This window comes from Myotis myotis, unplaced genomic scaffold, assembly GCF_014108235.1.
Source record: "Myotis myotis isolate mMyoMyo1 unplaced genomic scaffold, mMyoMyo1.p scaffold_m19_p_6, whole genome shotgun sequence".
Taxonomy (NCBI): domain Eukaryota; kingdom Metazoa; phylum Chordata; class Mammalia; order Chiroptera; family Vespertilionidae; genus Myotis; species Myotis myotis.
The window spans coordinates 16,080,486-16,096,394 of NW_023416368.1; the positions used below are offsets into that span (position 1 = coordinate 16,080,486).

The window sequence follows — 15,909 nt, forward strand, 5'->3', positions numbered from 1 at the left end:
ATGATCCTCTTCTTGAACCAGCTTTGAGCATCCTTGCCCAAGTGGCTCAAGCCCCTTCCAGGCTCTGCATGCTCTTTTCCCTGAGTTTAACCTTGAGGGTGAACTATACTGTAGGTATGTGCACCCCCAGGGCTGGCCAAGAGGCCATTTTTTGTGGCCATCGTGGTAGACGAAGCTTGGGTATCCATGTACATATACATGAGGTCCTTCAGTGTGGGAAACAGGGTTTGGGGATGGGAAGAGAAAGGGGTCAGGAGACACAGAAGATTGTATTTCAACTCCCATAGAAATTAGAGGATCTAGAAAGGAAGCAGCAGCTCTATTACCTTTTCTTTGGAATACATAAACTTTCAAACAAATCTGGTGGCACTGCATACCCTAAAACATTCAAGTCTTTCCTTTATAAATAAGAATGCCCTATATTTCTTATGGCAATTTTACCAAATGGGCCTCGTTCCATGTTTGTAGAATCTCACATGCTTAAGTGGAACAGAGACTATCATCTAATTTCAGAAGGTAAAACTACGTCATTAGTCCCTTTGATCTCATGTTTCTGCCCCTTGCTGGCCCATGGAAGGACTGCACTTCCTTGCTCCTCTTTGAAAGAAGGCACAGCCACGTGACTTGCTTTGACCAATGGCCTGTGTCACTTTCAGGTGGAAGCTTTAAGTATCAAAGTATCAGAATGTGATTCACCCTAACCCTTCCCCCTGCAACTAATAAATATTCCAGATGGGTCCCACACTGAAGACTACATAGAATAGAGGCCCCAGCCAACCCATACTAGAGAAATAAACCTTTGGTTTCAAGCTACTAAGACTTTGGGGTTGGTTGTTACTGCATCACAACCTAGCTTATCCTGACCTTTACAGAAATAAACCCTCTCTAGTAAACAGCTTTACCAATTGAAAAGATGGCTATGTCAGTCCTATCAGTACTATACAGAGACTCTGTGACCTTGGGGTAATGACACCTGACCCCTTGACATCTCAGATTTATTATCTGTCAAATAGGTGGTAGCACAGATTTTTTAAAAATTATTGTAGATTACTTAAAATGTTTATATAGTGCTTAGCACTATGCCTGGCAAATGGTAAATACCTAATAATTGATAGGTATATTACTGTTGTTTTTATTAGCCAAGTAATCAAACCATGAAAGACCCATTGGAAAATTAATTTTACCCAAGCAGTCCTATCATGTCCCATCCCTTGAAAAAGAAAGACCTCATCCTGGTCTAGGTCCTTTAGGACAACCACTATGTTTATGAAGAGCTCTCTCTGGAACCAGTCACTGATCCCATACTATGGTCTCCCCCAAATTCATATGTTGAGATCCTAACCCCTAAAGGCTGATGGTATCAAGAGGTGGGGCCTTTGTGGAGGGGGATTAGGCCATGAGGGTGCAGCCCCAAGAATGGGATTGGTGCTCTTACAAAAAGACCCCGAGAGCTTCCTCTGGGCTTCCACCTCATGAGGACATGGTGAGAAGTCTGTGACCCAGAAGAGCACCCTCACCCGCCCATGCTGGCACCCTGGTCTCAGACTTCCAGCTCCAGAACAGTGAGAAACACGTGTCTGTGGTTTATGAGCCACCCAGCTAAAGATAGGAAAAGTCCGGACTCCTGGAATAAGCCTTCAGGAACAGGGGGAGAAGCATCACTTGCCTCGGCTTCAATCTCATCATACAGGAACTGCTTTTTGAACTTGGTCAGAGCATAGTAGGCGCTGTCATTGTACAGGTCCAACGGGTAGAGGACGTACCTGAAGAGGAAAAAACAAGGACCAGCAGCTTAATAACCATCTCTCTTACGGCAGCCAGACTTCCATCTGCTCGGAAACATGAAGATTTGGGAGAAAGCTAGAAAAGGAGAACTTTCAGCACTCTATGTTTCCAGCCTTCACTTAGAGATGGCTCACTTTACAATCTGCCCATAAAAATCAAAAGTCCATGATGCATATAAATCCAGGGCCTGAAAAAATGAGTTAGCTTCCTAATCCCCAGGGATGATAACTCCCCCAGCATGACTGTTATGAGAATGACAAAGCATAGGAGGGGCAGATGGGCTGGTAGACTTCTGAGCCTATCTGCAAGGCTGAGTCAAATCTATTGTGGCCTTGGCCTGGCATAATGCCTCATCTGGAAAGCTTGGGGGGAAAACAGAGCTCGCTGGCAAACTAGCCTCCACCTGCACCCCAGGAACCTCCTTGCTGGTGCAAGCCTGCGTCTTACTCCATCATGGAAGGTTCTTTGGTTTCCAGGATATGGTCTGTCAGGATCCAGGGCATGGACATCTCAATGGGAAACTGGATCCGCCGGCCCATGGTCAGCTCCAGGAAGAACTCTCGGAACCAGAGCTGGGAGAGGTCACAGCACTGCTGCAGGGCTTCTGGAAAGCACGAGGGAAAGGCCTGGGTTACAGCGGAGCACGGCGGGCCTGGGAGCGGACTGTTTATGAATGCTACTGTTGTTCTTATGGCTGTGCTGGAGCACAGCAGGCCCTCAGAGGTATGACTTGACCGTAGATCCTGCTCTCTTGAACTTGAATGCCAGGCTAACATTAGAAGACAGGGTTTGCTAAGCTTCAGAGGCAGAGACAGTGTGTGTGTGTGTGTGTGTGTGTGTGTGTGTGTGTGTGCACGTGCGTGCACGGCGGTGGCAGTGATGATATTTTAGAGCTTTTGGTGCCCCTACAATGTCCACTTCCCTCCCCCTGCTCCAAAGCCATCCTGAAAATACTTGCCATTCAAAGTGTGAAGACAGGCCTTAGGTCTCTGCTTTTACCTGAACCGCAGCTCCGTGACACCTTATACGTGATAATTCTGAACTCACTGCTCGGAGGCTTTGAGGCCTTTCCAAGGCTGCTTCTGTGAAGAACTTGGGACTATTGGCTAAGATCTCTCTTCAATACCAACAAATGCCTGACCACTCACACCACTCTGGGCTGCTACTGTCCCTCTACTCTGCCCTGTCACACCTGTGCACACATCCTACAGACAGAAGAGGAGGAGTGGGGGACACAGGGCTGAGGTGCAGCCGGGAGCCTCCTTTGCTAGGAGCAACGAGCACTCATGGGCTCAGAGTTGCTGCTTAGATGCAAAACACTGGCCCTAGGTGCGTCGTGCACACTGCTATTTGATCCCCTTTACTAAGGACTTCATGCCCAGTCAGCCACAATGTCTACTGGACAAATATTTCCAGCTAAGTCAGAAGAGCTGGATTGAGCCCGGTCTTTCCTGGCTCCCAGAGTCCACCGGCAAGTGTGCGTTTTTTTCCTTAGTGGCCAATGTGCCCCTTCGGTCAGTGATCACAGCTCTCTGCAACTCTGGCCTCCTGACAGCTCAGTGGCCTCCTGACAGCTCAGTGGCTCTGGGACCGGGGAGCCCCCACGCTCACCACTGATGTTGAGCAGGTGCGTGAAGAAGAAGGACTGCTTGTGGAAGTCCTCTATGGCGAGGACAATGGGGCCGTCCAGGCTGCTTCTCAGGGTCTTCTTGGAGCCGCTCTTGTCTGCGATGAGCGACTCAAGCATGGTCCGCACCATGTACAGCTTGAAAAAGAAAGATGGGCAGGTCAGGGACTGGCCCTGCATCTGGGGGGAAGGATGCTTTGTGCTGCACTTATATATATATATTTTCTGAAGATGCCCTTATAAAGCTTTGTCTTAGGAAGCACCCATTTTGGGGTTGGAGAAGTGAATTTGGAAAGTGTAAACTTTCAAGCGGGAGGCCAGCCAGCCCGGGAAGGCAGTTCTGTCTGGGGCCTGCGGCATCCCTGGGTAGGTGCCTGGGTAGAACTAGGAAGTTCAAGGTCCAGGTTCCTGCTTGCTCTCTCAGCCAAGGATGTGGGCATCAGAGGAGAACCTCATTCCATGCCACCCTGGAGTCCCTGCCATCCTGGACAGCCACGGTAGCACCATGAGTGGAGCATTGGACCAAGAGTCAAAAGACTGGGGTGTCAAGGGCAGCCACTGCCGCTGACTTGCTGTGTGACCTTGGGCAACAGAGTCCCACTCCAGGCCTCAGTTTTCTTATCTGCCAACATGAAGGGGTTGCAGCTTTCCCAAACCAGTCCCCTTCAGCGCTAACATTCTGAGAACTGTGAAATGGGAGATGATCAGAACAAGCCCCCACCACCTCAAGTTTTTGACCCTCAGTATTTTGAATCCATCGCCCTTTGGTGGCACCAGCTGCATGGCACAGCCTGCCGAAATCCTGGGTGAAGATTGGTACTTACACAGGAGCCTACTAGACAATTAACTCCCTTTTACAGAAGACCTTAAGTGCAAAGGGTACAAGTGCTAATCTAGATCTTTCCACATCATTTGTCTTTGAATCTTAGGGCTGGAAGGGGCCTCGAGGAGCCAGGCTAGTCCATTCCTGCTGCCTCCTGGAGAAGTGTACCCAAACCAACCCAGCCAGGCGGTGTTATACCAGGGATCGGCAGCCTCTTCGGCCCTGTGTGCCACCAGTGGGGTGAAACAAAGCCCGCGGGGACCACTGGCAGGCCTAAGACATAGATAGGAGAGAGGAGGAGGGGATGGGAGGGCAGGAGAGACAGGGAAGAGGGAGAGAGAGAAAAGAGAGAGAGAGAGAGAAAAGCAAGAGGTATTGTATACGGTGGGAAAGCCGTCACGACTGCTAGGGGCCACTTGCCGACCACCTCTGAGATGCTCCAACCTCCCTCTGCCACAGGTCCATCCTTCTCTGGGACCTCACCCACCATGCGCACTGCACAGGGCAGCGAGGCCACAGAAAGGAGTGGCACCATCCTACCATAGCCTTCCCTTCGCGGTAAAGGAGCTACCATGGATGCCGGTCTATCAGACGTCCACCCTCTGCAACCCTGTCGGTGGGCATGTCTATCACCCCTAAGAACCGAGAAGCCCTGTTCTAGCGATGGCCTAGGAGGCCTCAAAGAAAGCATTCTTATGTCCATCCATGTGAGTGTTGATTGATTTATATCAAATTCTAACGACTTGTCCATAAGAGGGGGAACTGTTTTCCCACCTCCTTTTAAACAGAACATTTGACCCACCAGGACAGTCCAGCTATGCTGGATGCCCATGTCGACTGTGCTCCGAAGTCTCTAGCAGAGCCCTGGGTGGGAGTCAGGAGACCTGGTTCTTGTCCCACCTCAACCTGTGACTCACCTTGCGGCTTGGACAAGTCACTTCCCCTCTCTGGACCTCAGTTTCCCCATCTGTAAAATGGGGGGAGGGGACGGGGACTAGTTTGTGTCTAGGGATGCTCCCAGCTCTGACTGTCTAAAAGCCTATTAAATGCATCTGTGCCACCTAACATGACTCGGTGGTGCTGGGGGGCTGATTGCTGGTGACATGCACCTTTCGCTTGTCTATATAAATAGTCCTGCTCTCTCCTCTCTCTTCTGTCTCTTTCTCTGCCTGCTGGTCCCCCTTGCTCACCTTCCTCCTTTCCAGTTTCTCTTGTGCCTTGTCTGTCTCACCCTCACTTATGTCTAGGACTCACAGAAACACTGAAAGCCCTGTTCAGCTCCTCTGGGGAATTCTGGGATAGAAAGGTCTCTGGCCCCTAACATTACACAGAACTCTTTGCAGAAGCTTCCTCAGGACGGTCCACAACCAGCAGGCAAGGTGAGTGCACACTGACCACAGCTGGGAAGCCAGGGGATGTTAATGATGACAGAGTTGAGAACACACCTCGCCCCTGTCCCTCTGCCCCGTCCCCCTGCCCAGACACACACACACACACAGTGAGAAGGGACAGGGATGGCTCCTCTCAGGGACTCAGGATTTCAGGGCGGAGAGAGGCTGAAAGGTCATGTGAAGCGGGAGTCCCCAGCCTGGGGCTTCTGGGGCCTGGACGACCTTTAAACACTTCCATGGAGCCATATGCTTTCCCCCAAGACCTTGTAAGCCTACCGAAAACTAGCTGTCTTTTAAGTAGGTGACAGATTTAACTAAGATGCCCAGATTCTTTATTTTTTTCCCCCTGGAATTTTACAACTGCTTTGGATAAGCCACAGGCAACCTGTTCAGAAGCTCCAGTTGGAAACTCTGAATATCTCTGATTACTAGACGTTCTCTAAGGAGTCAAGGGCTTTTGACACTTGTCCTTCTGGAGTCACGGGGGGAATAAAAAGAAGGATCTAATCAGAAACATGGTTTCATGCAACGTTTTCATTTAACAGAGAAGAGAGTCAGAGTTCAGAGAGGTCAGCACCTCCCAAGATCACAGGGCAAGTCAGAGGCAGAACCTGTGAATTCCCAAGCTAGGATGCCACTGCAGGGGAAGGGGCAGGGTTCATTAAAGAGGGACAGGGCAGATGCACAGAGAGTCTACTTCAAACTCCTCCTACACTTTGGAACCAGTCCTGGTATTACCCCCATTTGCCAGATTAGACAACTGAGGCACAAAGAGATTACATAACGTGCCCAAGGTCACACAGGTATCTAGGACGAGAATCCAGGTCTCCTGAATCTTAAGCCAGCGGTCCTCCTTCCTATATCAAAACAAGATGGTAGAATAAGACTAGAGCAGCTGCTTGACCCTGCCCCTCCTGCCCGAGGACCCCCAGCCCCAGTGCCCTATGGTCCAGCCAGGACGACCTACCAGGGCCTGGCTGGCCTGAGGCAGCAGAGCTGGCTTGTGCCCAGAGCCGCTTACCTGTGTACTGGAGGGCCCCACAGCACGCCGGGGCACCTTGATGTCAAATCCACCTTTGGGATCCTTCTCCCCTCTCAGGCATGGGTCATTGGGGGGTTCTCGGCCACCCTCCCAGTCACAGATGGTCTTCCGAATTGCCTGCAGGACACTGGGAAGGAAGGACGGAGGCTCAGACTCGGGTTTAGCACCAGGAGGAGGGAAACACTGCAAGCCTGTTTCTAGGGTCTGTGGTGCCCCAGGGCCACTTTCCCAGAATTCCTGGGGTGCTTGTCAAAGGTGCTCATCCTGGGCCCCACCTCCGAGATGCTGGTGTAACAGATCTCAGGTGCAGTCCAGAGTCAGCATTCTACAGGCGCCCAGGTGATCCCAATGCCAAACGCTACCTGAGACCTCAGCTCTGAGCCTGTGCACGGGCTAAGAACTCAAGTGAGGTAGGACGGCTGTTTCTGTTTTTGGTTATAGGAGAGTCTCATTAGTCCAATTATATCTCTGACTATTTAAAGCTTTAATAATAGCATATATTCATTGCACACTTACTCCATGTGGCTGTGTGCTTAGGTCTACACGCGGATTATCCAATTTTATCATCCCAACAGCCTATAGCAAGAACCATTATCATCCACATTTTACAAATGAGGGAAAGTGAGGTTCAGAGAAGGTAAGTAACTTGATGGGGTTCACCTAACTAGACAGCAGTGGGGATGGGCTTCCAACCCAGAGACTGAGGACCAGTCATCTCAAATGTCCAGTCTCCTAAGAAGGTTTCCTAAAACCTGCCGGACGGGTCTGTGTGTTCAGAGGCTGCCCTGGAAGTTGACTGAGCAGGGATCTTCCTCTGTGCTCTGCACCTCGCACCCCTGATTTCTGATGTGCCCCTGAAAAACGCCATCGGAAGACCCACCTGATAAGAACGTTCTTCTTCTTCCGCACCGCCTGCCTCAGGGGCTCGCGCAGCGTCACCTGGGCAAAGTCCTGCAGGGCTGCGTAGATGGTGTTCCTGATGGCCTGGTTGAAGACGCTCTCCATTCTGCCCATGAGCACCTGCAGGCCTTTGATCATGGCGATCACCTGCCGGGCACAGATCAAGGTCAGGCTCCCCGCACCTGGGCACACCTGTCTGTCCAGTACCCTTCACCGCATCATAGGGGGGGCGCTGGGTGAAATGACAGAAGCACAAGGCCAGCCAGTGCTACCTCGAGTGCTGATCCATGGCTAGGTTAGAAGCAAGTGCTGGAACGGAAATCAGCACTCTGCCCCTCATCAGGAAAGCCCTGCAGCCAAGCAAAGATGTCGCTGCCGATTTCCATTCCGGCACCAGCTCCCTACCTTGTTGAGGACTGGTGACAAACGGCAGCTGGTCCATGGACTGCATTTTGAGTGCCATTCTGACTTCTGTGGCCTCTCCACACAGCATGCACCCACAGGCCATAAATAATAGAACTTTTTTTTTTTATCATGCACATTTTAAAAGAATTTTTACAATCTTTGCTTTTGAAATAATTTGGCCAGCAGCTGCTTGAACCCGTAAAATAGGGTTCCTGTAGAAGACTCAGGGGAGAGCCTCTGCCCCTCTAGTTGCCTGCTCCCCAGCCCCTAACTCACTAATCCGCCTGCAGACGTGGGGAGACTGGTGTCTGTGATGAGTATAGCCCTTGGTGCTCTCTCTTGGGATCTTGGGATCTGCCTGTCCCCAGGGCGAGTGTCCTCTCCCCTGGGTTCCTGTCTCCTCTTAATCATCCCCTCCCTGCCCGAGGAAGGGAGCATGTATTTCTGTAGCTGCTTTGCCTGTTTCCCAGTGGGTGCGCTTAATGGGATGGGGGAGAAATAGGAAGTCTGGTGTGGCCTTGGGTGGCAGGCACAATCTCTGGTCAAGCTTTACCAGCAACAAACCTAATCCTTAACCCCCCCCCCCCACCCTCCCCCCCGTTAGCCTCAGGTGCTAATTCCTAGATTGGTTCAGAATTCAGAGAAGAAAGCATGTGCCATATCAGCCTCATGACAACACCACACTTATCACACCCGTTAGCAGTGGAAGTGCCAGGAGGTCCGGGGAGAACTCAGCTCCAGGCCAAGTATGATTACAATTACACCCCTGAACCCCAGTCCTTTAAGGTGCAGCCTGGAGATGTACAAAAGAGCAACCTGAACTCCTGCTATGCTCTGACCCTTTCCAGCTTCCATAGCTCATTGGCATCATTATCCCCTTTGACAACTGTTGTTTGGTTCTCAAGAATAACCCTGGGATGAGTGGGTAGAGACTGTCGGGTCCATTTTACAGATAAGGAAGTTGAGGCTCTGAGAGATGAAGTGACCTTGGGCCCAGGGCTAGGATCCAGGTCTCTGACTTCTAGGCTTCAGGTGGTCATGAAAGAGGTAGCTGTCACTCACAACTGAGTGTGAATGAGTCTCCCCCAAATAGAAATATCTTTTTGCAATGAAACAAACAGAAATTACCACTGTCAATATAAAAACCTATGTCTTTCAGTTTTGAGTAAATATTCAAAAGTATATCACTTTTACTATAAATGGGGTCATTTTTTACATGCTGTTCTTTAACCTGTTTAAACTCAACAATAGACTGTGCATATCTTTCCACATCTTAGTGGCCACACAGTTTTCGATGACATAGCAGTACCTTCACTTATTTTACCTGGTCCCATACTGAGGACATTTCAGTCGTTTCACATATTTTGGTATTATAAACAATATTGTGATAAATATCTATGTGCACATGTCTTTGTACAATTGGCTTAATTCCCTGGGATATATTTCCAGAACCTTCTGGGCCAAAGGGTATGTACATTAAACATTTGGGTAGAGCCGCTCATAGAAAGACTGTAAAATGTAGATGGGCTTCCCAGTCTCTGAGAAGGTCTATTTCCCACGCTTCACCCAGCCACAGGCATCACCATCCTTCCAAGTCCTTACCATCCTGACTGGTCAACAACACTACCTCATCTTAGTTTCAATCTGCAGTTCTCTCTGAACACTCATTGGTTTGGGCATTTTTCTGAGCTCTTTTTTTTTCTTCTCTGAACTCTTTCAGCCATTTTTTGGTTGGTTTGTTTCTGCTGCTATTTTCCTTTTGCTCATTTTTTTTCTAGTGGAGTGAACACTTTCCTTTGGATTTTTAAGAACAGAATGAGTTTCTAATCGTTTGTGACTAACCTGACAGAGATGAATTTGGGGAGCAGGAAGGAGACGGGGAAGTGCATGCACAGGAGGGGACCAAGGCTGCTGTCTTGCTGGAAACCACTCCCTCCCACTGCGGGACCCTGAGCAGCAGCCTTGGGGCTGGAGGAGACCGGCACCCACCTCCACAAAGGCGAACTTCTCCTCGCTGGTGTAGTTGTAGCGCGTGGCTCTCTCGTACTCCTCGGCCGTGCCCGGGCAGTCCTTGTTGCAGAACTTGTCGGTGGGGTGAACCAGCTTCCAGGAATACTGGGTGGGGGTGGGGGATGGGGAAGAACACAAATGTCCATCAGTGGAGCAACGGACAGACAAAAGGAGGTGTGACCATGCCCTGGGAGATTATTCAGCCACTGAAGGGAATAAAGTACTGATTCATCCTACAGGATGGATGGACCTTGAAACCATACAAAGTAAAAGAGGCCAGCCACAAAAGACCACATAATATAGGATGTACTGTAGGAAATAACCAGACTTGGAAAATCTATGGAGACAGAAAGTAGATTAGGGCAGGGGAGACAGGGCACGGGGGTGGGGGTGGGGGGGGTGCAACTGATTTTTGCAGTGATGAAAATGCTCTAAATGTGTGATTGCACCACTCTGTAAATATACTGAAAACCAGGGACTCTACATTTTAAATGGGTGAGTGGCATGGCATGGGAATTGTATCTCCGTAAAGCTGCTATAAAAAGGGTGCTGGGGGAAGGCAGAGGCAGACAGGTTCCAAGTGAACCGAGGTTGGTCTGAAGGGGGCAGGGGAGGGGCAGCCTCCGCCTGGGGCACCTACCACCTCCATGACGTGGGCGCTCCACTTGGATAAGAGCTGCAGGCCCCGCAGGGCCAGGTCGAAGAGCTCACGGTACTCCTCGTCAGACTTCTGGCTGTCCAGCCCCGAGCCCGTCACCACCTGGGGAGCATGAGCCGTCACCCCCACCATCCACGTGCCTGGCACTTTTATGCATTACTTCATTGATTCCCCTAAGATTGCTACAAAAAGATGCTTTATGACATCCCCTTCACAGAGAAAGTGAGGCTCGAACAGTGTCCTGCTGAGGGAGTTAATGTTCATGAAACAACATCTATTACATCAGGTGACTTTAATCAGAAAAGCACAAGGTTATGCACTGATTGGATGGTGAAAGGGTTGTGACCAGAGACTCACAGGAACCTAACCCTGTATTTCCCCTGGGGAGCAATGGTTCAGAATTGGTTAATTCAGTGTTCATGGCCACTTCATAGAACATTATTGCGAATAACGAGAACGGTCTGCATATACACACATATAAAGCGTATGATTTAAAAATAACTTTGAGCCAGACTCATTCTTAGACCACAACCAAAACTTCACAAGGAATAAAGGTGACCCCTGCTCTTAAAGTAGGGGTCCCACAGCCTTAGTTCAGTTGACTGGCACATATGGTTAAGAAAGTCCAAGAGTTTGCACTTGTCCCTGGTCCACGCCCACTGGCCTAAGACCACACTGTCCGCATTTGTCTGGCTGTCCTCATTTCAAATACATTGCCTCTTTGATACAAGACGTTTCTGAGTTTGGGTTTGGAAAGCACGGGCACTATGGCTCCCAGCCACATGGTACAACCAGTGAGCAAACATGGGACAGTGCAGTCATCTACCCAAGAGCTCCAGGTAACAAAGGAACTCAAATCAGGGCACCTGTGCTATTAAACCAATATATACACTCATTGGAAAGGTTTAGTGCAGTGGTTCTTAACCTTGGCTGCACATTAGAATCACCTGGGAATCTTTTTAAAATCCTGATTTCTGGGCCTCATCCTCCGGAAATTCTGTTTCTTTGTTATGGGGTGGGGCCACAACATTAGTAACAAAGAAACAGAATTTCCGGAGGATGAAGCCCAGAAACCAGGATTTTAAAAAGATTCTCAGATGATTCCAATGTGCAGCCAAGATTGAGAACCACTGGTTTAGAGAGAAGAGATTCAGGAGTATATATACACTCAAATGTCAATCGTAGTCGGTTCTGGGTGGTAGGATCTTACATGACTGATTTTCCCTCCTTTTGCATCTCTCTTTTTGTTTTTTCTGAGGTTTGAGCATTTACTATGTCCCAAATTGCATTTTCTGGCTTGTTCAATGATCAGTCATTATTGTGTAATTTTAAAATATTTAGATGGTGTTATGAGCAGGGCGGAGATGGTCTGGGACACGTTCTAGCAATTAATTCCCAATTACTCAGCAATGTGTTTTTCGTGCGTCAGAGGGTGTAATCCTCTCAGTGAACCTTTCTGGATACTATCACCCTCATTCTGCAGAGCAGTAAATGGGGGCAGATAGGCTGCATCACTTGTGATGGTCAGCAGCAGAACCAGAATCAAACCCGGTTCTGTGTGGCTCTAAAATCCATGCTCCTGGCCATTCTGCCCTCCTGCCTCTAGTGGGTATCCCCTCACTCCTGCTCTCCATCATCTCTGTGGTCATTTCTGTCCTGCCTGGTCCTCACCCCTTCTCACCAGGGGCCCACACGGGCCTCCATCCCAGCAGCTGGAGTGAGCTCACCTCACTGTTGCTGTAGCGAGCGAGTTCGGAGATGAAGCGGATGTGGTCATCTCGGATCTGAACCATCTGCTCGCAGATATTGTACTGGGGGCTGATGCTGCTCTGGGTGCAGGTCCACCTGGGCAGAGAATCACAGGGTCGGAGCAGGTCCTGGTCTCAGGCGCCTGGCGGGACAGGCTCCTTCCACTTACGTGTTGCTCCTGGTGCCCAGCCAAGGTGGCTGGCTCCCCTGGGTAGAACCAAGGGGTAACCCAGATACGAGCACGACAGCCTGTTCATCCCACATCGCGGGGCTCACAGGCTGAGCGGACCAGCCCTTCCTCCTCCTCTAGGACCCAATCACAGGCTTTTCCAGATTCCTGGTGTCCACGTACTTACCAGTTACACGAGTGAGAAGGGAATTGCAGCCTCTCTAGGGCTACAAAGGCCTGGAATCCACGCAAGGAAAAAGCAAGGTGGGTGACCTCCCCAAGCCTGTCTACTGACTCTGACATCCTGAGGTTGAAGCCGGCTTTGGAGGGGCCTAAAGGGAAGGACTTTTCAACCGTGACCCAGTAACATGCAAGCAAGCACTTCATGGTGAGGGAGGTCATGGTCATTCTCTCTCTCTCTCTCTCTCTCTCTCTCTCTCCCTCATCCTCTTCTTCTTCTACCACCTCTTCCTCCTCAACCATTATTTTTAAACTTATCATTGGGGGAATCAGCCTGAATTGGAGAGGAAATGAATGAATGAAAATCTTCACTCTCCTTCCCCAAGAGAAAAAAGACAGCCCCCTTTGCCCTCTAGTGCTGGGTGACCCGGTTGACAGATTAAAAGCACAGTCACCAAAAAAGGCAGATAAACGTTTTGGCAAGAATTTAGTATTTCAGCCCAGTTCAGTGTGGCTCAGTGGTTGAGCACTGACCTATGAACCAGGAGGTCACAGTTTGATCCTGGTCAGGGCACATGCCCAGTTGGTGGGCTCCATTTCCAGTGGGGGACCTGCAGGAGGCAGCCAATCGATGATTCTCTTTCATCACTGATGTTTCTATCTCTCTCTCTCCCCCTTTCCCTTCTTCTCTCTGAAATCAATAAAAATATATTGGGGGGGGGTGGTAATTTAATATTTCAAAGGGAGCCCTGAAGTGGCCCTCACAGAATGTTCAGGACGGTGAGAGGCTTCCTCATGCTGGTTTTATTTTGGGTCAGCAGCGTAGGGATGGGGACACAACCACTCTGACTGCTGCCGCCCCACCCTGGCCGCATCACTGTTCCCAACCAACTTCCGGTGGCAGGGAATTCATGCAGAAACGTGAGGAAATGAGTGCAGCATTCTGGACTCCATGCTTTTCCTAGAACACCTCCTGCTGCTCTGGCAGCCAGCGGGTTATGAAGAGACTGACCCAGATTTCATTGGGCTAAAGGCTGACAGTTTTAAGGCCTCAGCCCTGACTAAAGGATGGTCACCCCCTCCTCTACCCTCCCCACCCCCACCCCCGCTGCCATATGGAAAGGTCAAAACCACCCAGCTTTGGAATGAGACGCAGGCAGAAGAAACCTCTTAACAACCCCCAGAGATAAAGGCTGTAGCTGGGTGTCCCCACTCCCTTGAAGTACTGACACCCCAGACCCCAGATCTTAGCGTGGATTCCCTAGGATGGTGATTCATAGAACGACCTAAGGCGAGGCCATCAACCAGTTCATGCGGCTGGAGCTGTCCAAACCATACGTGTTACAGCATACTTACTGCATGGACACGAAACCTGAGGAGGGAATCAGGTGATAAAGAATGACGTCATCTTGCTTCTCAAGGAAGGACTCCTGCTGTCCCAGTGCAGCTGGGACAGAGAAGGGGCGTGGCTGTGCTCTGAGCACTTTTGAACCCCAGCGGCAAAGGGTGGATACAAAAGGGCTCAGAGCACCCTCCACTGCTCCCCTCTGGAATCCACCTGCCCAGGGCTCTGGGGAGGGGGGAGGGACTGAAGTGGCCCCTCGGCCCCCTGCCCGGGCTGGGCACCTCGCGGGAGCCGAGAGACATTACGGCAGGCACTCACTTGGACTTGTTCTCTTCATAGTGAGCACTGGTCTTAATGTATCTGGCCAGCTCTATCTGCATGTCGCCGAATAGGGGCACCACCTGCAGCTGCTGCAAAGGAAGCAAACACAGCGCGTGAGACGCCGAGGGGGGACTAGGGGGCTGCCTTCCACCAGGGGAGGCAGCCTCCCTCCGTGAGCCTCTGGGCTGACCCCTCGCTCCTGCTTCCGATGATGCTTCCATGTGACCCTGGAGCCAAAAAGAGCCCCAGCCAGCATACAGGTCCCCTGCCTCAACCAACCGTATGATCCAGCAGCTCAGCCCAGAGAGGCACAGTGACTTGTCCAAGGTCACCCAGCAGGCAGACCGGGTGAAGGATGAGGACCAGATGGCCTGCCTCCCAGGGCAGGGTCCTTTCTGCTCTAATTTCCCTCGGATCAGATGATCCTGCTGCTTGGAACTCCGGACTAGGCGTGCGTGCCTGGATGCCACTGGCTAGGTGTAGTGTTTCTGAGAAGCTCCAGTGCAAAGTAACTGAAATCATAACACCTACCACCAGAGGGCAGACAAGTCCCATCTGAAGACCAGGACAAACGGAGGGGAGGCTGACATTTACTGTCTGCTTCTGATGCACTGGGCACTCTGCCAACTACTTCAAAACCAGGGGGGTTTAGGGCAGTGTAACTACCTGTATGACACCATAGTGTGGATACATGTCATTCTGCATTTGGCAGGGACCAAGGGGCTGTCTCTCAGGGGAAAGAAATGAAATTAACCAGCAAGCAGTGAGGCTTGTTGGTTGGGTTGTAGCTCTAAAGACCCCAGGAGGAGGAAGAGGATAGAATGGCAGGGCCTCCAGCCGCCTTTAGTAGCGGAATCTGCTACTGAGAGACAGCCCCTTGGTCCCTGCCCAGCCCCAGCCCCAGTGCTGACCTTAAAGAATTTATCGATTTTACTGAGGTTGATTCTCTTCTTGGCATCCAGTTTGTAGATGTTACTGACATTTCCATCCATCAGGTAGAGACCAAAACCCATCACCTGGAGTGAGAAGGGGCAGAGCACAGAAGCCTATCACATCTGATGGGAAAGTTAAAAAACAAAAACACAAAAGAGTCTGGCTGTACAGAGGAAGCCAGAGTGAACAAGTCACAACGCCACGCTCCCTGCAAACTCCATCCAGGTGCACGGAAAGGTAAGGAAGGGCACGTCAACAGGCCTGGGATGCGTAGACTAGCCAGAGTGACAAGGAGGAGAGGAGGAAAAAGCAAAGCCACCAGAGAGCTTTGAAAGGTGAGGTTCCGGGGAAGAAAGAATCAAATGGGGCTGTGCCGTGTGTAAAAAGAATGTGGAGGCTGCTCACCTCAGTGCGACAGCTGTCAGAGGGAAATCAGGAACATCCTGAGCAGCTAACAATGAAATGACTAAAAAAAGGAAAGCTCACCCATACGACGGCATTAATATTCCAACACATTTAATGAAAAGGGATAAGACTTACATATGCATCATTTATGTATACCGCATTTGTT

The 15,909-nt window shown here is 50.4% G+C and overlaps 1 protein-coding gene across 3 annotated transcripts in view; it reads right to left on the reverse strand.

The window, feature by feature from the left end:
• The window catches only part of CYFIP2 (cytoplasmic FMR1 interacting protein 2), a 105,309-nt gene that overhangs the window by 56,904 nt on the left and 32,496 nt on the right, over positions 1–15,909 (reverse strand). For all 3 annotated transcript variants that reach the window (XM_036312052.1, XM_036312051.1, XM_036312050.1), the window contains exons 9-18: positions 15,317–15,421; positions 14,403–14,494; positions 12,369–12,486; positions 10,624–10,743; positions 9,963–10,088; positions 7,549–7,715; positions 6,648–6,795; positions 3,397–3,550; positions 2,233–2,389; positions 1,667–1,763 (exon numbers count right to left, since the gene is read on the reverse strand). In XM_036312052.1, the coding sequence (XP_036167945.1) occupies positions 1,667–1,763; positions 2,233–2,389; positions 3,397–3,550; positions 6,648–6,795; positions 7,549–7,715; positions 9,963–10,088; positions 10,624–10,743; positions 12,369–12,486; positions 14,403–14,494; positions 15,317–15,421 (1,284 nt within the window). The remainder of the gene's footprint in view (positions 1–1,666; positions 1,764–2,232; positions 2,390–3,396; positions 3,551–6,647; positions 6,796–7,548; positions 7,716–9,962; positions 10,089–10,623; positions 10,744–12,368; positions 12,487–14,402; positions 14,495–15,316; positions 15,422–15,909) is intronic.